The sequence below is a fragment of the Erythrolamprus reginae genome, unplaced genomic scaffold, assembly GCF_031021105.1.
Source record: "Erythrolamprus reginae isolate rEryReg1 unplaced genomic scaffold, rEryReg1.hap1 H_58, whole genome shotgun sequence".
Taxonomy (NCBI): domain Eukaryota; kingdom Metazoa; phylum Chordata; class Lepidosauria; order Squamata; family Dipsadidae; genus Erythrolamprus; species Erythrolamprus reginae.
In genome coordinates, this window is record NW_027248515.1 from 170,925 (window position 1) to 195,387 (window position 24,463).

The window sequence follows — 24,463 nt, forward strand, 5'->3', positions numbered from 1 at the left end:
TTATGGAGTTTCCTGGTTGAGAAGACAGTTGGACTAGAATACCTCTGAAGTCCCTTTCCAGTTACTATGTTATTTTGTTCTGTTCATAATTGGAGTCACCCTGACTAAAAAGCCTTGTGCCAGCTGAAGAACAGCAGCTCCAAAGCATAATACAGGTAATCCCCAAGTTGCGACATTCCCTTAGCGAATGTTCAAAGTTACGCGACTATCGCCCATAGTATTTCTGAACAATGCCTGAAACTACAACTCTTGAATCTTATGAACAACCGTAGGGCTCTGCAACATTCGTCTTGTACGTTGCCAGCCAGGTTTGGCCATCCAGAAGCTTCACCTGGGAACTTGCCGGACGAAATGGAGCTTCTGAGGGGCACATCTATCCCTCAGAAGCCCTGTTGTAGGCTGAAATGGAATGAAATGCAATAGGGCTGAACTGAGTCTCAAGATCCTAGATGTTGAGATCCATCCTCCAGAGGTTCCATTTCAGCCTGCAACAGGCCATGAGAGGCCCAAACGGGGTGAATGAGGCTGAAGAGGACACCACTTGCTAGATCTTCGCATGGTAATTGATCTGACATGCCAGGTTGTGGGGGGGGAGGACTTCTGGGAAGCATGAAGCCACTGAAATGTGGGGAGCATTTCAGTGGCTCAGAGAGACTGGGATGGTCTTAAGCAGGGGACCTGTTCCATTGGTACGTCTCCCAGGGCCTTCCCCGCTCTGAAATATCTCATGTGCACTTAACCAGCCTCACATTTAATTAGCAAATGCATGGGTGAAAGGGAGTGATCTCGTTCAAGGTATGCAATTCACTCCCATAAATCCTTGAGTTACAAATGGAATAGGCAGTTTCCATTGCATTTGTAGTTCGAAGACTACCTGTACCACCACCACCACCATTCTTCCTTGTGAGTTTGGGATATTATGGTGATGTACCAAACATAGATTATGGAATTTCAAATGTTCAAGCTTGGTCTTATCAGAACGTAACACATTTTCCCGCATGCTTTTTTCAGACTTGGTGTAGGTTTTTAAAAAAATATAACTAGGCTTGGATGGGAGGTTCTTTTGTAACAAAAAGCTCCCATCTTGCCACCCTACCTCATAGTCCAAAGATAAGAAGAACACAGGAGATTGTGGGCCTCACACAGACCTTCAGGACGCAGCCCTTTCCCTTGCCATCTGGGGCCTTTTGCTCAGAGGCCATGAGGGGAATAGATTGCTATCAGTGCTATTTTAACTTAGGATGGATATATGTTTATCCCAGGCATGTTTAAATTCAGTTACTGTGGATTTATCTACCATGTCTGCTGGAAGTTTGTTCCAAGGATCTACTACTCTTTCAGTAAAATAATATTTTCTCATGTTGCTTTTGATCTTTCCCCCAACTAACTTCAGATTGTGTCCCCTTGTTCTTGTGTTCACTTTCCTATTAAAAACACTTCCCTCCTGGATCTTATTTAACCCTTTAACATATTTAAATGTTTCGATCATGTCCCCCCTTTTCCTTCTGTCCTTCAGACTATACAGATTGAGTTCATTAAGTCTTTCCTGATACGTTTTATGCTTAAGACCTTCCACCATTCTTGTAGCCCGTCTTTGGATCCGTTCAATGTTGTCAATATCTTTTTGTAGGTGAGGTCTCCAGAACTGAACACAGTATTCCAAATGTGGTCTCACCAGCACTCTACATAGCGGGATCATAATCTCCCTCTTCCTGCTTGTTATACCTCTAGCTATGCAGCCAAGCATCGTACGAAAAAACATCAAAAATATAGAAAATTTGTACCTAACTCAGCGGTCTTTTCGCAGAACTGAACACAGTATTCCAAATGTGGTTTCACCAGCACTTTATATAACGGGATCATAATCTCCCTCTTCGTGCTTGTTATACCTGCAGCTATGCAGCCAAGCATCCTGTGAAAAAACATCAAAAATATAGGAAATTTGTACCTAACTCAGTGGTCTTTTTGCAGTCTGGAAAGGTGAGCACCCTCCACTCAGGAAGATCCCGAGACCCTCCTGTTCTATGGTGTTTTTGCTCTTCCTTTCACCACAGAACTATCACAGGTTATCAGCTGGGGCCCGGAAAATGGCGGCCACTAGCTAAATGGAGCCGCCGCTGCCTGTCATCTGCTGCCTCCTGTATTTACACATTTACGTCTGCTGCTCTGCTGGACTACGGCGATAACATCGGCTGTATAGAAACAATTAGCATATGCAGCAACTCAATTTTGGGTTCCATCCAAGAAGGGAGAAGCCTCTGCTTCGGAAGATTTGTTCGTTTGCTTCTGAGAGATCCTGGAGACATCGGAGAGTCGACCAGCACGATCAGCTGGGGCTCGGAAAATGGCGACTGCCTGATTGAACCGCCTGTCATCTGCCGCTTCGCTAACCCTGGCTTATCGGTCTAGACGGGCCTGGGATGTCAGATTGCCAAATGGTGGGGGCATCTGGCATCGGAGGGACCGTCACCTGTTATCGAAATTCGCATTGCCGACGAACATGACTAAAGTGGAGAGTGGAGCTGCCGTAAAAGGAGAGGTCAAAGAGTTTGCAACTGTTCGTGCTTTTCATGCCATTTGTGCCGGGACCATGTGGGGGCTGCCAAGGGGCGTTTTGCAAGCTGTGCAGAACCACGGAGGAGGAGGCGAGACGGAGATGTTGCCCAGCGGGTCTGATGGCTGTCAGAGGGTGACTGGGGTGTTTGGCGAGAATTGGAGTTTCCATAGAGAGAGAAGAACCTGGGACAACTGAAACCGAGGTAAAGAGTCAGAACTCTTACAGTGCTGGTCAGTGGTTATGAAGAACTATACTAGGACTTCTCCCTGAACATTCAACCTTTTTCCCAGAACTCACCTTTTAGAACTGGTGCTGTATTGCTGACTTGATAGAAAATTGCCTTTAATTATTTCCTATATTTTTAGCACTTTATAATCTTAGCACTTTAAAATTTTACCAATTTTTAATAATAATAATAATAATTTTATGACCTTAAGGGTAACTTAGTGTAATTTGGTATTCTAGTTTTAGACTAATTTAATGTTTATATTAATTATTAATAGGATTTTATAAGGAGTTTTTTAGTTATTAATATTTTAGCTAATTTATTGGAAGGGGGACTTAATTTAGATGGATTATTGGAGTGGTTGTGATAATATGTATGAAAGGAATGATTGTTATGGGTGGGCTGGGTGGGATTTTGGTATGGATGAAATAAATGAAAATGGTATGAATGATCTAATTAGCCTACCTGACACAGGAGAGGCAGGAGGTAAGGGGACACCGATGTCTGGGGTGGCGGAGGGTCAAAATATTCCGGTCCTGCTAGGGAGACGCAGATATGGCGGGGGCCACAGAGCTGGCTGTTCCAGGGAAATGAGGGATCGCTGCTTAATAACGATACCTTGTTCCAGCTCTGTGAACCCAACCCTGGGCACTGGTGATGAGTGTAATTCTGGCCCTGGGCTCAAGCTGCTGCTACTCAATGCCAGGTCGGTGGTAAATAAAGCTCTCATCCGGGATCTGATCCTGGATGAGGAGGCCGACCTGGCATGTGTGACTGAAACCTGCCTGGGCCCAGAGGGAGGAGTTCCTCTCTCTGAAATTTGCCTAGCCAGGTTTCAGATATGGCATTAGCCTCGACCCCAGGGAAGGAGGGGAGGAGTGGCTATTATAGCCAGGGAGAGCCTTGGCCTACGTAGAGATTGCTCCAGAGATTGCGGGTTGCGAGTCCCTCCTGCTGAAGTTGGACTTAGGGGTTCAGGTGGGTTTTCCCCCCCCAAGAGCTGCCTCCCAGCTGCGTGTCACAAGACCTGCCTGTGCTACTCGAGGAGGTAGCCAGGTTGGCGGTGGGGTTCCCCAGACTTATTGTCTTGGGGGACTTTAACCTGCCGTCACTCGGCGAAACCTCTGGACTGGCACAGGAGTTCACAGCCACCATGACAGCCATAGACCACCCAAGTAGTACAGGGTCTGACTCACGAGGGGGGGCACGCACCCAACATGGTATTCCTCTCTGAGCAGCTGAGTAATGGTCTGAGACTAAGGGGCTTAGAAGTGTTGCCTTTGTCATGGTCGGACTATTTTCTACTGCGGCTCGACTTCCTGCAGGGAGGCAGAACAGATTAGGTTGTTCCGCCCCAGACGCCTGATGGATCCAGAAGGTTTTCAGAAGATGCTTGGGGTTATTCCAGATACACTCGTCCACAGCTCGGCAGAGTCTCTGGCTGAGGCCTGGAACAAGGCTGCAGTGGAGGCTCTTGACCAAATTGTACCGTTGCGAAATCTCCATGGCAGTAGAACCCGTAGAGCTCCATGGTTCAACGAAGAGCTCCGGGAGTTGAAACGCCAGAAGAGACGTCTAGAGAAGCGATGGAGGAAGAGTAAGTCTGAATCCGATCGAACACTTGTAAGAGCTCACATTAAGACTTACACAGTAGCGCTCAAGGCGGCAAGATGCGCTTATCATGCCACCTTGACTGCATCAGCATAATCCCGCCCAGCCGCTCTGTTTAGGGTGACCCACTCCCTTCTTAACCAGGGGGGAGTTGGGGAGCTCTTGCAGAGTAGTGCCGAGGATTTTAACACGTTTTTCACTGATAAAATCGCTCGGATCCGAGCGGACCTCGACTCCAATTGGAAAACAGAGTCAACTGACAACGAGTCAGTCAAGGTGACTGGGGCCCGTACTTGTCCATCTATCTGGGAAGGTTTTGATCTGGTGACACCTGATGAAGTGAACAAGGCCATTGGGGCTGTGAGTTCCGCCACCTGTTTACTGGATCCGTGTCCCTCCTGGCTGGTTTCGGCCACCAGGGAGGTGACACGGAGCTGGGTCCAGGATATTGTCAATGCTTCTTTGGTGAGGGGGTCCTTTCCGGATCCCTACAAGGAGGCACTTGTGCGCCCGCTCTTCAAGAAGCCTTCCCTGGACCCAGCCATTCTCAATAACTATCGCCCAGTCTCCAACCTTCCCTTTATGGGTAAGGTTGTTGAGAAGGTGGTGGTGCTCCAGCTCCAGCGGTCCTTGGAAGAAGCCGATTATCTAGGCTCCCAGCAGTCAGGATTCAGGCCTGGCTACAGCACGGAAACTGCTTTGGTCGCTCTGATGGATGATCTCTGGCAGGCCCGGGACAGGGGTTTATCCTCTGTCCTGGTGCTTCTTGACCTCTCAGCGGCTTTCGATACCATTGACCATGGTATCCTGCGCCGGCTGGAGGGGTTGGGAGTGGGAGGCACTGTTCTCCAGTGGTTCTCCTCCTACCTCTCTGGTCGGTCGCAGTTGGTGTTAGTGGGGGGTCAGAGGTCGACCTCAAGGTCGCTCCCTTGTGGGGTACCTCAGGGGTCGGTCCTTTTCCTCCTTACTATTTAATATCTACATGAAACTGCTGGGTGAGTTCATCCAAGGGCATGGGGTGAGGTATCATCAGTATGCAGATGATACCCAGCTTTATATCTCCACCCCTTGCCCAGTCAGTGAAGCAGTGGAAGTGATGTGCCGGTGTCTGGAAGCTGTTGGGTTCTGGATGGGTGTCAACAGACTCAAACTCAACCCTGATAAGACGGAGTGGTTGTGGGTTTTGCATCCCAAGGACAATTCCATCTGTACATCCATTGCCCTGGGAGGGGAATCATTAACCCCCTCAGAGAGGGTCCGCAACTTGCGTGTCCTCCTCGATCCACAGCTCACATTAGAGAAACATCTTTCAGCTGTGGCGAGGGGGGCGTTTGCCCAGGTCCGCCTGGTGCACCAATTGCGGCCCTATTTGGACCGGGAGTCGCTGCTCACAGTCATTCATGCCCTCATCACCTCGAGGCTTGACTACTGTAACGCTCTCTACATGGGGCTACCTTTGAAAAATGTTCGGAAACTCCAGATCGTGCAGAATGCAGCTGCGAGAGCTATCATGGGCTTTCCTAAATATGCCCATGTCACACCAACACTCTGCAGTCTGCATTGGTTGCCGATCGATTTCCAGTCACAATTCAAAGTGTTGGTTATGACCTATAAAGCCCTTCATGGCATCGGACCAGAATATCTCTGGGACCGTCTTCTGCTGCACAAATCCCAGCGACCAGTTAGGTCCCACAGAGTTGGCCTTCTCCGGGTCCCGTCGACTAAACAATGCCGTTTGGCAGGACCCAGGGGAAGAGCCTTCTCTGTGGCGGCCCCGCCCCTCTAGAACCAACTCCCCCCGGATATCAGAGTTGCCCCCACCCTCCTTGCCTTAAAACCCACCTCTGTCGTCAGGCATGGGGGAATTGAGATATTCCCTTCCCCCTAGGCTTATAAAATTTATGGATGGTATGTCTATATGTATGATTGGTTCTTTAAATTGGGTTTTTTAAAATTACTTTTAATATTAGATTTGTTTATATTGTCTTTTTACTGTTGTTAGCTGCCCCGAGTCTACGGAGAGGGGCGGCATACAAATCTAATAAATAAATAAAATAAATAAATAAATACTTGTTTTCCCTACCGCCTGACTGCACTGTTCACCCATTTTGAGACTGTCAGAAATCACTACCCCTAAATCCTTTTCTTCTGAAGTTTTTGCTTACACAGAACTGCCAATACAATACTTAGATTGGGGATTCCTTTTCCCCAAGTGCATTATTTTACATTTGGAAATATTAAACTGCAGTTTCCATTGCTTTGACCATTTATCTAGTAAAGATAAATCATTTACCATATCACAGACGCCTCCAGGAATATCAACCCTATTGCACACTTTAGAGTCATCAGCAAATAGGCAAACCTTCCCCTATGTCACTCACAAACATATTAAAAAGAATAGGACCCAGAACAGACCCTTGTGGCACACCGCTTGTAACCTGTCTCTGCTCAGAATACTCGCCATTAACAATAACTCTCTGATGTCTACGCTTCAGCCAGCTGCAAATCGATTGAACTATCCAGGGATTAAGTCCAATCTTCACTAATTTATCTATCAGCTCTTTATGTGGAACTGTATTAAAGGCTTTGACAGATAGGCAATATCCACGGCACCACCTTGATCTAACACCTTTGTGACATAGTCAAAGAAATCAATGAGATTAGTCTGACATGATTTGCCTTCAGTAAAGCCATGCTGATTTGGGTCCAATAAGTTATTGTTTTTTAGGTGCTGATTTATCCTCTTTTTGAGTAGAGTCTCCATCATTTTAACTACAACTGATATCAAGCTAACTGGCCTGTAGTTACCAGCTTCTTCTCTACTGCCCTTCTTGTGGATAGGCACAACACTGGCCATTCTCCAATCCTCAGGAACATCTCCTGTTAACAGGGATTGGTTAAACAAATCAGTCAGGGGGGTAGCAATGACAGATCTGAGTTCTTTAAGAACTCTGGGGTGGATGCCATCTGGACCCATTGCCTTATTTATCTTTAATCATTCAAGTTCCTCTAAAACATTGGCTTCTAAGATCACTGGAGATGAATCCATACAGCTGGAAGCAATGCTATTTCCCTCTATAGTACTATTTTGTAAAGTGTCTTTTGAGAAAATTGAACAGAAGAAGCTATTGAAATGGTCAGCGATCTCCTTATTCCCATCAATGCATGTATTATTCCCGGTACTAAGCTTCGTGATGCTGCAGTTTTTCTTCTTCCTATCACTAATATATCTGAAGAAGGTTTTATCCACCTTCTTTACAGATTTGGCAATTTCTTCCTCTTTTGAGGCTTTAGCAGTATATATTATCTGTTTTGCCTCCTTCTGTCTCATTTTATACACCTCTCTATCAGCTATACTTCCAGACTCTTTATACCTCCTATAGGCAGCCTTTTTTTCATTGACTATAGCCCTTACATCATTGCTAAACCATAGCGGTTTCTTCTTCCTTTTATCTTTAGTTATTTGTCTTACATACAGTCCAGTGGCTTTTAAGATGGCCTTTTTTAATACAGTCCACTGGGTGCTCGCTCCTGCCATTTTATCCCTCCCCTTTAATTCATTATTTAAATATTCCCCCATTGCATTAAAATTTGTTTTTCTGAAATCCAATACTTTGGTTGCAGTATAGGATTGCTCACAATCAGTTTTTACATCAAACCACAAACATAGATGGTCACTGCAACCTAAATTTTCTCCCACCTTGACCTCTGAAACCCAATTCCCATTCGTAAAAACTAAATCTAGAATATTCTCCCCTCTAGTTGGTGTCTTAACCAGCTGTGCCAAAGCTGCTCCTGTAAAGGCCTCTACTATATTCTTACTTTTGCATGTAAGGGCACTGGGGATATTCCAGTCAACATCAGGCATGTTGAAATCACCCATAACCACAATATCTCCCTTTACTGCCATTTGGGTAATTTCATCCACCATCTTGTCATATTCCTCAGATTGCCCTGGAGGCCAATTCTCATGACAGAACCTTCTTCATTTTGCATGCAAATCCAGAGAGTCTCCAGATCTTTACATGTATTTTAAATTAGTGTTGTTTTTAGACTTTCTTTAACATAAATGGCTACTCCACCTCCCCTTCTCTCTATTCTATCCTTCCTATACAGTGTATATCCTGGTATGGATATTTCCCATTCATTAGAATCCTTAAACCATGTCTCAGTTATGGCAACCAGATCCAAATTATCTCTAGATATTATGGCCATTAACTCACAGAACCTGTTGCTCAAGCTTCGAGCATTTGTGCACATTACCCGAAGAACATTATTGTCATTATTAGTTTGCCCCTTATCATCAACAACTACATCTATTTTATTTGCAGCTCCCTTTTCATAAGCTTCCAGAAACTGATTTATCCTCATTGGTCGGGGACAGAAATCATCCACATCAGTTACATCTCTGTCCCCTTTACCTAGTTTAAATGCCTGTCCAAAAAAGTTCTGAATTCCTCACTGAGCACCTGGGTACCTCTGTATGATGGATGTAAACCATCCCTCTTAAACAACTCCCTATTAGACCACCTACTGATATCATGACTTACATAGCCAAAACCTTCACCTTTATACCACTGCCTTAACCACACATTAAACTCTCTGATACAAGTTGTTTTATCCTCCTGGCCACAAACCAGTAACACCTCTGAGAAAGTTACTGAATCAGTTATTTTACCCAGCTCCACACTTAGACATTGAAAATCTCTTTTTACTACATTAACATTTCTCTGGGACAAATCATTTGTGCCAAGATGCACCACCATATCAACGTTATTACCTTGACAATGTTTGTAATCTGCCTCCTGTCCCTGCTGGCAGTGACCCCTGGGAGACACCTCATCAGCTTCACCACATCCTTACTCTGTCTCAAATCAACACCTCTAACAGTCGGGTCACCCACAAGAAAATGTGTCCTCTTTTTATTTCTACTAACTGCACTTGACAGTTTGGTGACACTATGCATCTCACTTACAACAACTTCCCCTTTGAACATCCCCTCATTCTTCGCCTGAGGGGCCTTGCTAATATCTACAACATCCTTACTATTTAAATCCGCAAGAACATTATAGGAATTCGATACAGAGAGACCAAAATTGCTATGTTTTTGCTCCACTGCACGTAATCTTCCTGAACCAACAGTTGTCCACACAGCCCTCCTCCTCGGGGGGGCGCTGTGGAAGTGGAGGCTGCACACATGGCTGCATAACAGCACATGGCTGGGACAATCTTTCCACTTCTGACTGCAAGCTACAAACTAAGGACTGCAATCTAGAGATCTCGCCATATAAACTAGATGTCCTTATGCAAAGAGGGCAGCACACCAAGTTCCACAAGGTACTACAGAACACAATAGCCAAACAAGTATTACACTACACCAAGCCAGTCATCTTAATAATGTATTGAAATACAAGTACTTAGCAAGAAAATGAACAACCCCTATTGCTAACAAACTTTGCTGGTTTTGGTTTATAGTTATATGATTTGCGCGCCGTCATGCGTGCAGGCCACTACCTTTCTTTCTCCTTCTCTCTGATTTGAAAGTGCCATTTAAAATGGCTTTCCCCTCCTTTTTATCCTTACCAGTCTAGTCCTGCCCTAGCCTAATCTGTGAGTGGTCTGTGCTTGAACACAAACTGCCAATAAAATTGCCCCTTACAGCTTGAACACAAACTGCCAATAAAATTGTCCCTTACAGCTTGAACACAAACTGCCAATAAAATTGTCCCTTACAGCTTGAACTCAAACTGCCAATAAAATTGTCCCGTACAGCCAGTAATATCTGCCCCACCTCCTTGAATTCAAAAAATACAAAATGTAAAAAGCACTACCTTTCTCTCTCCTTCTCTGTGATGTGAAAGTGCAATTTAAAATAGCTTTCCCCTCCTTTTTATCCTTCCCAGTCTAGTCCTGCCCCAGCCTAATCTGTGAGTGGTCTGTGCTTGAACACAAACTGCCAATAAAATTGTCCCTTACAGCTTGATGAAGCAACCCGTACTAGGCCCAAACCATCTCAGCCTGTTAGGTGGACAATCGGATACCAAAAGGCTTTTGAAGGGCTCAAAAAATTGTTTGCAAAGGAGTCAATCCTACAACACAGTTTGTGATTCAGTCAGATGCCAGCGATGTGGCAATAGCAAGTGTGTTGTTACAAGACAACGGAAAGGGACAGCTGTTACTGTGTGCATACCTTTCCAAAAAGCTGACCCCCACCAAAAGGAGATGGGCCATTTGGGAGAAGGAAGCGTTTGCTGTATTTGTAGCACTGGTAACCTGGAGGCATTTCTTAGAAGGTGGAACAATTCCTTTTGATGTGTGGACTGATCATAAGAACCTCAAGGCATCAAAGACCCCCTCGGAGGCTTTCTCCTAAACAAGTACATTGGGTCCAATACTTCAGATGTTTTAACTTCACACTGAAACATATCCTAGCTGGGAAGAATCTCCTTGCTGATGGCTTTGTCACAAAACCCCCAGTATAACAGCCAAACAGAGGAAGAAATCCATTCAATCATCCTGTGCCTTCCCCCACCTCTGGAAAATAAAGAGAAAGTTGCACCTGTCCACACCAGACCAGACTAGGAGACAACCCTCACCAAGAGAAAAGGAGTGGGAGAACAAATTGAAGTCTGCTTTGCCAACTGACTAGTGGTTCAACAACCTCAAGAAAATCCTAAAACTGAGGGAAGGATTGTCTTGGAAGGGAACCAAATTATATGTGCCTGCCAGCCTGCGATTAGAGATTCTCCAGCGGAATCATGACTCCAGTCTAGGGGGTAACTTCGGGTTCCTGAAAACATTGCACCTGCTGGTGCGGAGGCAGTTCTGGTAGCAGTTCTAGGCAGTTCTAGGATGTGTGCAGAAGTCAAAGATTATGTGAGAAGTTGTATTACTTGTGCCACCAGAAAACATACACCTGGAAAAACCCCAAGGTTGCTACAGCAAGTCACCAACCCTAGTAGATTCTGAGAAGAAATAGTGATGGATTTCACTGTGCAACTCCCCGAGAGCAAGGGTAACACTGTTATTTGGACTGTCATCAATTTATTTTCCAAGCTCATTTTATCACTTGTTCAGGACTACCCACAGCCAGACATCTGGCTAAGTTATTCCTAAAACACATTTACAGGTTGCATGGAGTCCTACGTAGAATCATATAAGATCAGGGGGTCCAATTCACCACCAGATTCTGGAGAGAATTCGTCTGTGCCATTGGTTCCACCCAAGGACTTAGCTCTGTGTTCCACTCTTCCACAAATGGAGCATATTGTTCCACTAATGCCTTAGTGAGATACCAGCAAGACAATTGGGCAGAACTGCTGCCTTTTGCGGGCATGCAAATCTGGGCAAAAGTATCCCTGGCCACAGCCAAGAGATGGTAATTGAGGCTCAGCTGTGGGTCCAGGAGGACACCCAAGTTGTGGACCTTGTCTGAGGGGGTCAGAGATTCCCTTCCCCCAGGACAATGGACAGATAGATGGAACAGTCATTTGGTGGAAATGCCCAAAGCCACTTGGACTTGTCTGGGCTGAGCTTGAGCCTATTGGCTATAATCTAGACCCTTACAGCCTGCAGGCACCAGCACATAACATCAACAACTTCACTGAATTGACATGGGGGGGAGATATATGATACCTCACCCCATGTATTGATGATACCTCACCCCATATCATTGGATGATCTCACCCAGTGGCTTCATGTAAATATTAAATAGTAGAGGAGAGAGGACTGACTCCTGGGGCACCTCACAAAGTAGGGGCTGAGGGGTAGACCTCTGCCCCTCCACTAGCACTGACTGCGAATGACCGGCGAGGTAGGAGGAGAATCACCATAAAATGGTGCATCCCACTTCCAACCCCTCCAGCTGCTGCAGAAGGATGCCATGGTCAATGGTATCAAAGGCCACTGAGAGGTCAAGAAGCACCAGGATAGAGGAATAACCCTTATCTGGGGCCCACCAGAGATCATCCATCAGTGTGACCAAAGTGGTTTCTGTGCTGTGATTGGTCCTGAAACCAGACTGAAAAGGGTCTAGATAATCGGCTTCATCTAAGGACTGTCGGAGCTGGAGTGCCACCGCCTTCTCAACAAAGGAAGGCAGGTTTGAGACTGGCCTAAAGTTCTTCAACTCGGCTGGATCCAGAGATATTTCTTGACGAGGGCTTGCACAACCACCTCCTTCAGCAGCTGTGGAAAGGACCCATCACTCAAGGAAGCATTAATCATCGCCTGGATCCAGCCACATGTCACCTCACAGGTGGTCGAAACCAGCCAGGAGGGGCATGGGGTCAGTAAACAGGTGGAGGAACTCACAGCTCCCATGGTCTTGTCCACTTCATCAAGAGTTACCAGGTCAAACTCATCCCAAACAACAGGATTAAGGCCTGACCCTGCCACCTCGGTCTGAATTCTCCAGTTGAAATCCAGGTTGTTCTGAATTTGAGTGACTATCTGCAAGAAACTATACAAATTCCTCAACTCAACCCTGTAAGGACTCCTCCGCTGCTCCTTATTCAAGAGGGAGCGGGTCACCCTAAACAGGGTGGCTGGACAAGAATCTGCAGATGCAATAAAAGCAGTAATGTACGCCAACTTTGCCGCCTCTCTCGCCACAAGTTCAGCTTTTACCAGTGTTCGGTCAGACTTAGAGTTACTGTCCCTCCATAATCATTCTAGGCATCTCTTTCGGCATTTCATCCCCCGGAGTTCCTCAGAAAACCAAGGATATCTCCACAGTTTACAGCTTCGGAGAGGCCACAAAAGCGCAATCCAGTCCAAAGCCTCTGCTGTGGCCTTATTTCATGCCGTCACCAGAGATTTGGCCAGGCTATGGACAAGCGGTCGGGAATTTCCCCATCTAGGTCCATTAGGCATCTGGGGAGGAACCACCTAATCGGTTCCACCTCCCTGCGATGGGGGATTGGCCCATCAAAGTCCAGCCTCAGCAGAGAGTGATCTGACCATAACAAGGGTGTGATTTTTTTTTAGGGATTTGCGCATGCGTCGCCTGAGTTAGACACCTCCAGGGGACACTCTTACATGTGAATTAGAAAAGTAAATATTATCCCCTGCTAACCCTCTCAGACTTGGCGAAAAGTGGATTGAGAGGAAGAGAATCAAATCGAGATCTTGAAAACGTATTTGGATCATCTCAAAAGAGAAGCAACTAGAAAATTATTGCTTTAAACTGTGAGTAAAAAAGAGAACAGGGAGAAAATGGCAACTACTCCTGATCTGGGGGAAAAAATGGATTCACTTTTAATGGCATTTGCAAATATGGGACAACAACTTAAAGAGATGCAAATGGCTATAGCTGCAATGAGTGCAGGAGTTAAGGAGTTAAAAGACCAATCTAAATCACAGGATGGGAGGATTGTGAAACTGGAGGAGGGGAAAAGCCGTCATGAGTTACGCATAAACAATTTAGAAGACAGACAAAGAAGATCTAACTTACGTCTAAGAGGTTTTAAACAAGACTTTGCTGAAAGCAAATCACTGGCTTCAGGAAAATAAGATCAAAGTTGATTTAAATGAATTTGAAAGAGCTCATTGGGTTTTCAGCCCTCGGAATCCAGGCAACCAGAGAGATATCATTGTGAGATTTATTTCGGAAAGGAGGGCTGCTGAGATCTACAGAGAATTGAAGCAAATTTCAAATCTACATTATAAAGGCACTCCGATATGCGTTCTAAAGGATCTCTCTGCTCAGACACTGCAGGCAAGAAACCAATTGAGACCTATCGCGAATCTTCTATTTCAAAATGGAGTTCGCTTTCCCTGGAAGCACCTGGCTACGATAATGGTTTTCAAAGATACAAAAGTTTTTCACGCAAGATCTTTGGAGGAGGGGGAAAAAATGCTCCAGCAACTGGGGATTGAACCGAATTTAAACCAGCAGGCATCATCAGCGAAGGAGATAGTTGGAGCGGAAGGGGGGAGAGAAACTGAAGATCTGATTCGGGACTTGTTTACAGCTGAACCAATTTGCATCACAGACCAACATGAGAAAGATGAAAAGATCGCGGCTTTACTCCAGGAGAAAGAGAAGAAAGAAGAACCCAGAACCACATGTCAAAAGAAGAAATAAGAACTGAATTGTTAAAGTGGTATTATTGTTCTCAGTTGATTTGCTTCTTTGTGTATTCTCTTCTAATTAACAGGGGGAAAAGAGGGAAGGGGGGGGTTCCTTTACTGTTCTTAAAGGGGAAATGTTGGGAGCATCCTTAGTGGGTTAGCAAATCCATGGGTGCCACTTCGGATCAACGGAATTTCTTTTTGTTGACCCCCTTTTGGGGGGGTGCAGTGGAAGGGGCACTAGGGTGGGGGTTTAAGATAATTAACAAAGAATTTTCCATTAGGCTCTGTTTTGCAGGAGGGGGAAATATATTTAAGTATGTATAATGGGTGAAAGGATTTTGATGTCACTAAACGTGAACGGAATGGTGTCACAAAAAATACGTTACAGAATTATGAAGCTCACAAAGGAAGGAAAAGATCAGATAAATTAGTTAACAATAGTGATTGGAAATGGATTTATGAGTCTCGGGGGAATACAAAAAGCAGAGGGGTAGCAATACTTATTCATCAAAGAGTTCCTTTTGAGTTAACCCATATTAAAAGTGATAAAGATGGAAGAATGTTATTCATTAAGGGGAATCTAAGGATTCCAGGCTACTCGCTGGGGAGAGCTCCCCCCCCGGGGGTCTCAGGCTGTTCTCCCTCCTCTTCGTCCTGGCATTCCTCTTCCCCACCTGCCTGGTCCTCCTCCTCCTCCTGTTCCTCATCCTCCCCCTCTGAGCATGGAGCCGGCAGATTTCCAGCCGTTCCCTGAGGAGCCTCAGACTGAATCACAACAGGAATTAACAGCAGGAAAGGGGGAAAAGAAAAAGTTACACTTAAATAAAATTAATATGTTGGACCTCCACGCAAACGTGGCAAATAGGGATACGTTCTATTCAGCAAGACATAATAAATTTAGTTGTATTGATTATATACTAATGAATAAAACGGGGAATACACATCTAAAGAGAGCTGAAGTTAAAAGTATCTGGTTATCAGATCATGCTCCATTATTAGCAGTGATAGAAATGGATCTAAGCAAACAACAAAGGATCTGGAGATATAACCCTGTTGTTTCGGTTAATGAAAAAGATAGACTCAAATTGCAAAAAGAATTGTGTGAATTTTTTAATCTAAATGATACAGGAGAAATCAAGCAAACAATAATTTGGGATACACATAAGACTTTCATGAGAGGCAATTGTATTAGTACTGAAATTTATATTTTAAAAAGATGGGAGGTAGAAAGAGAAAAAATAATTAAAGAAATAGATTTAATCCAAGAGAGTCTGAGAATTAGAGAATGGAACAACCTATTAAAAATTAAGAAAAAGAAATTGAAATTTCTTGATGAGCAGCAATGGAATAAAATGAAGACGATTGTAAAACACAGAATTATGGGATGGGGAACAAATCAATGAAACAAATGGTACATTACTTGAAAAAAGAAAGGAGAAATCTTGTATCCCTGCTTTAAAAGATAAGGATGGTGTAATAAAACATAGCAATATTGAGCTGGAAAAAATAATGAAAGATTTTTATGAAAATTTATATAAAAAAGAACAAATCATAATGCAAACTATAGAGGTTAAGGAGAAACTAACAGAAGAAGATAGACAAATATTAAATGCAAAAATAACAAACGATGAAATATCTAGAGTTATTAAAGGCTAAAACCTGCTAAGGCTCCAGGTCCGGATGATTTTACTGGTGAATATTATAAGACTTATATGAATGAATTGTTACCGCATCTGGAGAAATTGTTTAATAATGTTTTCCAAACCTTTGGTATTCCACAGTCATGGAAGACCTCGGAGATCATAACTATCCCAAAGCCGGATCGCGATTTAATGGATCCAGGTTCCTATCATCCCATCAGTCTACTTAATCAGGATTACAAAATATTTATGAAAATTTTGGCAAATAGGTTAGAGAGTATTTTACCAAAAATAATTGGAGAAGATCAATATGGATTTGTTAAAGGAAAAAAGATTTATGAACCAATTAGAAACGTTGTTAATGCATTATACCATGCTACTACTACCACCAAAAGAAAATTAAGTATTTTAAAGTTAGATGTGTATAAAGCTTTCGATAAAGTTAACCATAATTATTTGTTTCAGTTGTATAAGGACTTAAATATGGGAGATAATTTTTGTCAAATTATAAGAGCAATTTATAAGGATAACACAGCTTATATTAGGGTAAATGGAAATAGAACAGAGAAGGTTAAAATCCAAAATGGAACTAAGCAGGGCTGTCCACTATCCCCAATGCTATTTGCATTGGCAATTGAGGTCTTAGCAAATAAAATTAGAAACGACAAGGACTGGAGAGGTTACCAAATAGGAAAACTTGAATTAAAATTAAATCTTTTTGCAGATGATGCTATAGTATTGACTGAAACCCCAATTGAAATGATGAAAAGAATAATGGTTTTACTTCAGGAATTTAAAGATCAATCGGGTCTTTCAGTTAATATAGAGAAATCAGAGATAATTTGTTTAAATACAGGTCCTAAAGAGCAAATCGAGATACGAAAAGTTTCAGGATTGAAATTAGGATGTAAAAAAATGAAATATTTAGGAGTTTGGTTATTTAAAAATCCTAATAGAATTGCGACAGTTAATTATAATTAAATATGGAAGAGAATTCAAAAGCAGATAAAAAACTGGAAGGAAAAAAGATTGAGAAGAATGGCAAAGATTAGAGCTCTTAAAATGATGATTATTCCAAAAATGATGTACTTATTTCAGGTCTTGCGAGGTACCTTTCCAGGGGCAAAATTGAGAGAATGGGATAGCAAACTAAATTTCTGGATTGAAGGAAATAAAACACCTAGAATAAGGAAAAGATGGCTGTTTGCCAATAAGAAAGAGGGGGTGGGGGAGCCCGAGCTTAGAGTTATATAGGGAAGCATTTCAAATAGAAAGATTAATGGAACTACAGTTATTAGGGGGGGGGAAGTGGGTGGAATTGGAAAAGGAGATCAACAGTATAAATAATAAGGAGTTATTATTTAAAAAATGGAGTAAAATAGAAATTAATAGTTTAACCGACCCTCTGAAAGCAGTTTTAGAAATATGGTTAAAATGGCAGGGGAAATTGGGAATTAGAAACTCAAATTTATCAACATTGCACGTATTGAATACAAATAATGACGTTAACTTAAGCAGAATTATAAAAGAATTAAATAATAAAGGGATAATGAGAATAGAACAATTATATGAGAAGGATAGAAGAGTTAACAGAACTCGGTTGGAATGGTAGTTGGGTCAACAGAAATGGCTGCAGATTAATGCAATATGTAAATATTTAAACAAAAGCGAGAATAAAGAAGCCTTTTTGAGAGAAGAAAATTGCTTAGAGAAAACATTAAAAGAAAAGATTAATGATACAAAAGCACAGGCAAGTAATATATATAGAATGTTATTGCAAGCGGAAGAGGGAGTAATAAAAGGTTTGACAAGATGCTGGCAAAACGATTTACAAATCAATGAAAGAGAAATGAAAGAAATAGTAGAAAACATACATAAAACTAAGAATACAAGAGTTAGAGAGATGAGAAGGAAAATTTTACATAAATGGTACTACACACCAGCACAACTTTCACACTTCCAGAGGAAAGGGAAAGGTAATTGTTGGCATGGTTGCCAAAAGAAAGGAATCTTTATGCATATGTTCTGGGAGTGTGTCAAAGTTCAGAAATTTTGGAAGGAAGTGCAGAATGAAATAAATAAAATGTTAAATATTAAGTGGATAATTACAAAAGAAATGGCGATATTAGTTAAACAAAGAGAATTAAGAGACTTCAAAGAAATAAAAACTGCAGCATTGGAAAGCGCTCAAGCGGTAGTGGTATTGGGTTGGATAGAGTCTAAAAAAATGGACATTACAGAATTGGTACTGGTACATGGTGGATCACATTCATTTTGAAAACATGGAAATAAGATTAAACAATTTTGATGAAAACAAATTGGAGAAGCTGATGGTACGATGGAATAAGGTGAAAGATTATATGTTGAGTAGAATTTGTGACGAAATGCGAAAAATAAACTCCAACCACTCTTTGAATAGTAAACAAATGCAAACTAGAGCTAAGGAAATAAAAGAACATAAACTAGTAAATATTTGACCCCCCCCAATTGGTGGTGGTGGTGGTGGTGGGTATTGTCAGTCGGGTGATGGACACATGCACTGTGCACTGTTTTAATGTTTGTTTTATGTTATATACAAATGTGCAAAACCAATAAAAATATTATAAAACAAAAACAAGGGTGTGATTTAAACATTCTAGCTATGCTATTAATTACAAATGATCCACACCCTTGTCCAGCAGGTGCGTGCGTGCCTGTAGGCATGAGATTTGGCTTTTGCAAATGCACAGCAAGCAAAGTCTCACACAAGGATGCTCTTGCACAGGAGATTTCGCCGATTTTCAGTGATCCCTTTGTTGGCAAAATCTCACACACACAAGATTTCACTTGCTGCGCATTCACAGGAGCCAAATCTTATGCCTATGGATGTGCATGCATCTTGTGCCTATGTGTGCATGCCCCCGCTAGACATGCATGTGCCCACGATAATCCCGGAGGGTGTACCAGTAACAGCCAGTAAGTGCAACCCTCGAAAGCATCCTCACATGAGATTTTGCTTGCTGCATATGTGCAGAAGCCAAATCTCATGAGGGCGTGCAGAGGTGCAGAGATGCATACACTTCTTAATTTCCACTACCAGAATCCCGATCCCAGCCATACAGGATGCAACACACTACTGGAACCTTCACATTCCATTTGTAACTCAAGAATTCATGGGAATAAATCTCATACCTTTAACACAATCACTCTTTCCAATTTCAATTGGAATCTGGATGGGTGGGCATTGGATTTGGTATTGTGTACTGTACTGTTTTTTTATTATTGTTGTGAGCCGCCCCGAGTTTGCGGAGAGGGGCGGCATATAAATCCAATAAACCTAACCTAACCTAATAAACCTTTCACACATGCATTCACTAATCAAATGCTTTGTTAAGTGCACATGAGGTATTTCAAGGTGGATAAGGCCAAGGGGAGCCTAGTGATGAAACAGGCCATCTGCTTAAGACCATCCAAGGCCTCCACGACATGCTCCTCACAATTGCTTCCCCCGATTTGTCATGCCGGGTCACTTACCGTGCAAAGGTCTCTCAGCCACGCAGGCCCCTCTGACACTCTTTGCTATGCTCAGGCCTTGCCCAGCACTTTGCAGGCCAAAACAAAGTATTGGATACACGGGGGCCGCACCCTTCTGACCCACCATTTTGACTTGAAAAGTGTGGAGTGGGTGGGGAATAGACATGTTGCAGAGCCTCTGTGATTGTTCATAAGGGCGAACAACTGCCGTGGTTCTGCAACATCTGTAGTTTTGGGACTTGGTTATAAACACTATTGCATAACTTTGAATGTTTGCTAAGGGAACGCTTGTAACCCAGGGATTACCTGTAATTATTATATTTACAGATATTCACAAGACAGGTCAATTTATGCCTTTCTCTTTTTTTTCTTACAGGCAACAATGTAGTTAGCCTTTTCCACGTGGCAGATGACTTGGGCCGAGCAATGGAAACCTTAGTGACAGTGATGACTGACAACAAATTAGTAGAATAACAAGTTCTATTTTACAACTTCAGGCATAATCTGCATGGTTTTTATAATATTCATATGACAGGATTAGACTGTAAGAGTTTACATGAAAACAAATATATATTTTTGTGAAGAATAGTGGTACTATGCTGTAGATTTCAGTAGTTTCTTAAGTCTGTTATTGTTAACAATGGCAGGTTTTACACATCTATGCAATTGTACAAAAGATAACAAAACCCCTAAATGTAAAATCTTGACAGCTAATAACTTGCCACTTCTTTATATGGAATTTTGAGTTGTTTAAAAAGAATTTATAGCTATTATAAAGAAAGGTTGTAAACAAGTGTACTTTATAAAAATGTTTATATAAATCCCTATAAACACAAAGGAAAAAAAATGAGGCAGTGCATTTGTTTAGCATCACTTCAACTTGGTAATTATATCCAACAGGTATTCATGTTCTATGTTCTTTTCCTTAAAATCAAACAGAATTTCTGCAATGCTAATCAGCCTACATTTCTTGTATCTGATTACCTCTTGCTTTAAAATTATTATTTTCCAAAACTTTCAGTTGAGATAGCTTTCCATATCCTGAGCAAGTCTTACTAGAATTATCCAGGTAGTTGGCAATAATATGAAAGAGCACATTATCAGAATTTGCTAAAGTAAGACAAATTGAACTCATATTCTAAGCTCTTATTTCCTCTATACTTTGGATCTGAATGTTAAAAGTGAACACAAAATAGAAATTGCCTTATTGAATTATACCAGTGAACTTAGTTGTCCTTATCCTGCCTCTGGCACTGGCCAGCACCTTAATGCTTCAAAATAAAAATATGATTTGCTTTCATGCCCTGTGATGCCACTTTTTATCAGATATTCTGCATCTCTGTGTGTATTGGGATGAAAACTTGATTATAGATACCAGTCTGTATCTGTGATCTGTATAATCTTAAGATTATTCATATTATTATTTAATATTTCATTTTTATAGAAAAGGTATTGTATTGAAAATTGCCTAAACTCTTTAAAAAACACATAGCACTAGTTTTTATCTTGTAACTAATTCCAAGGAGCCACACCAATTTCACACCAACAGTAATAAAACTGAATAGTGTGGCAAAATGGTAAACACCAACTTTATCAGTTGCTTAAAGTAGTCACAGTGCTTCATGAGAAGCTGGTTGCCCAAAATGAAATCCAGCAATTCTAGTCTGCAAGTAATGCCGCACAATTAACAATGACTCAGGATAGGGATGATTAAAAAAACAGATGTTAGAAAACAGTTCCTCAAAGTTACTATTATAAAATGTTGAGGGGCTGTTAACAAAAGCTTCATCATTTCTTTTTCCCCCACCAGCCTTTAATTCCATTGTCTAAAGACAGATTTTTACCATCTAATAAATTTTGTACTTTGCAAAAGTTAAATCTTGTATGGTATAATTAAAACACAGGTGAAAAATATATTTTATTATAAATGCTAGTTAACATTCAACATGGATAGTCATGGTATTTCTACCTCACTTTCATTCTGTGGTGTTCCTGACAATTATGTAGAGAAGGTATGCATTGCTAACCGCTGTGTAATATTGTGTAAACTAGTGTTCTTTTAATACCAATATGGTATAAAACAATTAAAATTTAACAACTTGCAAAGAAAGTCCATACATTTTCATGCTTTTTTTAAAGACTTTGGGCACAATTCAGTCTAGCATGAGCACAGTGATTACCCACAAATAAATTAGTCTTCAGTTTTAAAAAGCTCTTTCCTGCTCTTTCTTTAGTGAGTCTCGTGTGCTGAAGCAACAAGCTTTCTCTTTCATTCAGGAGTGTTTTCTTCCCTTCTGGAGATGCACACTAAAATGAGCATTAAAGGGGCTCTGTTATGTCCTACACAAATCCTACTCTTGGTAAAGGACCGCACTGATGTAATGCTAGACTGAATCATAGGCTTCATTTACAAATGAATATCCTATATATTTCATACACTTTATGTAAGATTTTACCAATTCAATTATAGGATGGAATTTTTTTTTCTTTTTATGCCTTAAGTTTTCTTAAATTTTAAAAGATTTGAGATTAATAGAGTGCACAACTACTTTAATCAGGATTATTTCTTTTGTAGACATTAGTTTTGAAGTGAGTCTGTCGAAAATATTTAAAACAGTTTAGGAGCTTTATTAGTGTTTTTGAAGAGTTTCTTTGGAAATATTTCATGTTTCTTATATCCATACATTACTAAACTATAAAACATTTTCAACATAACCAAATATTTTCTGGCATGTTATACCATTTTTCATGCAGTACTGATTTATTAAAGGGGTATCAATTATTGTGTTCTAACATCAACACTGTAACATTTGCTAATTATTTTTACAAATTTCAGTTTTGCTGCATTTTTCACAACATATTGAATTTTACCAAATATATGCCTTACTTACTGTATTATATACTGCTTTACTGTGTATATCAATAAAGCACATAATTATGTTATAAAGCGTGTCATTTTTACTACGATAGCACCACTGGATTCTTCTTCAGCATAGTATTTATTAGATTTGTATGCCGCCCTTCTCCGAAGACTCGGGGCGGTGTCCATAGGAACAGAATAGGAGGGAGAGAAGCTGCAAGATTACATCTGCGATGTATACTTGCACATATATTTATTTTAACTTGCACTTCAGAGTCAACACTGCTATTAAGTGGCATTTGAGAGGGAGACTATTCTCCCACTCAAAGAAGTTATAGAATGATAAATAAAAGTTTATTTTATCTAAGAAAATTATCAATCATTTAGTGGACACCCAAAACATACAATTATAACTGCATAGAGCAGTTGTACATCTAGGTTTGCATATAACATCTGCCAGCAATTTCTTAATCGGGTATTCCAGAGATAGTATTGTGATTATGACCTACTTTATAAAGTTGCTGTTAAATGAAGCACAATTATATAACAAACTACTTATGGGACCTGTGATGAATTATATATCTTATTTAACAACTGCCTCATTTAGCAACAGTTTTAAGTTACAATAGAAAGGAAAAGTAACTATGACAAGTTCTTGCATTTATGAATTTCATAGGAGTATAAAGCAAATAAAGCTGAAACTGCTTTGCTTAAGGACAGAGTTGCTGGCCTCAGTTGTGGTAACTAAATGGGGACTACCTACACATGTCAAGTTGCAATAAATAAAACAATGAACTACACATGTAAGATATTAAAAGAGGTTTTAAGAAACTTGCTGAAATACATTTATCAACCCTACAAAAGACAATAAAATCCATACAGTCTACAAAACAGAAGGAAGTAACTGAGGCACAATAAAAAGTGAAGCTATAATGACAAAGCAAGGCAGGCTGAAAGCAAAACTAAAATCTACATAAAAACTGGCCAAAATGATTTATCTAATCTTTATCATTCCACACTTAGAATCAAGTTCAATAAGAAAGAAAAAAATATTCAAATGTATCACAGCTAAGAATATTTCTTCAGAATAAATTTAAATTTACACCAGAAGTGTGCAGTGCAGGTAAATGATCTTCCAACTGACAAGAAAGAAGAGATGCTTGATATAAACATCTCTATGTATGAAAAGAGCATGAAAAATGGGTGCAGAGAAGATGTATATAGCTATACATTTCTTCATCTCGTTTGAAAATATAATAGCATTGAAAGGATCACATGATATTCTCATCACATCAATTACCTCTAGCATAGAGGGCTTCCATAAAGCCCCAAGCCAGCTGACACAGCCAGGTTTTAAGGTCCTTCTGGAAGCCCAAGAGAGTGGAGGCAGATTTTTGGTGGCAGAATGTTCCAAAGAGGCCACAACAAAAAGGCCACCAGCCAAAAACCTTTCATGGATGGGAGCCATAGCAAGCTCTTTATGCTGGAGTAAGCACACCAGATATCCTGGACCCATACCATAAAGGAAATCAATATTCCCAGCAAAAAAAAAAAAAGTTCATTATGTTTAATTACTTCATTTTTGCATTTAATTGGATAAAGTAGGAGGCTTAAAAAGAATATTATTTATCTTAGTCTTCAATATATTCCATAAGAGTGTAAAAATTATTTTGCCTTATCTAATGTCTAGAAAGTTTCAGATCATACTTCAGAGCAGAAGATTGAAACTTAAACTTTATTTTGTAAAAGAGTAAGTAGTTGTCTTAAAGACAGTTGTCATGATTACCAAGGCAAATGATAGTAATGTCAAGGCAGATTAAAAATATCCTATGATAATTTAGATTAAAACCTCAAAATGAGTTAATTCACAAAATAGATTATGTGTATGTTTCTTAACATATATCACAAAAGGAAATGCTACATATTAGTATTGTGAACAATTTTCTTGCATATACTATACATTTCTTTAATGGTTAAAA

General features: G+C 41.0%; 1 protein-coding gene across 1 annotated transcript in view; it reads left to right on the top strand.

The window, feature by feature from the left end:
• Positions 1-22,571, top strand: part of LOC139155785 (dystrophin-like) — a 180,065-nt gene extending 157,494 nt beyond the window's left edge. Inside the window, exon 9 of the mRNA XM_070731059.1 lies at positions 20,001-22,571. Within this exon, the coding sequence (XP_070587160.1) occupies positions 20,001-20,098 (98 nt within the window). The 3' untranslated portion in view covers positions 20,099-22,571. The remainder of the gene's footprint in view (positions 1-20,000) is intronic.
• Positions 22,572-24,463: the final 1,892 nt, after the last annotated feature.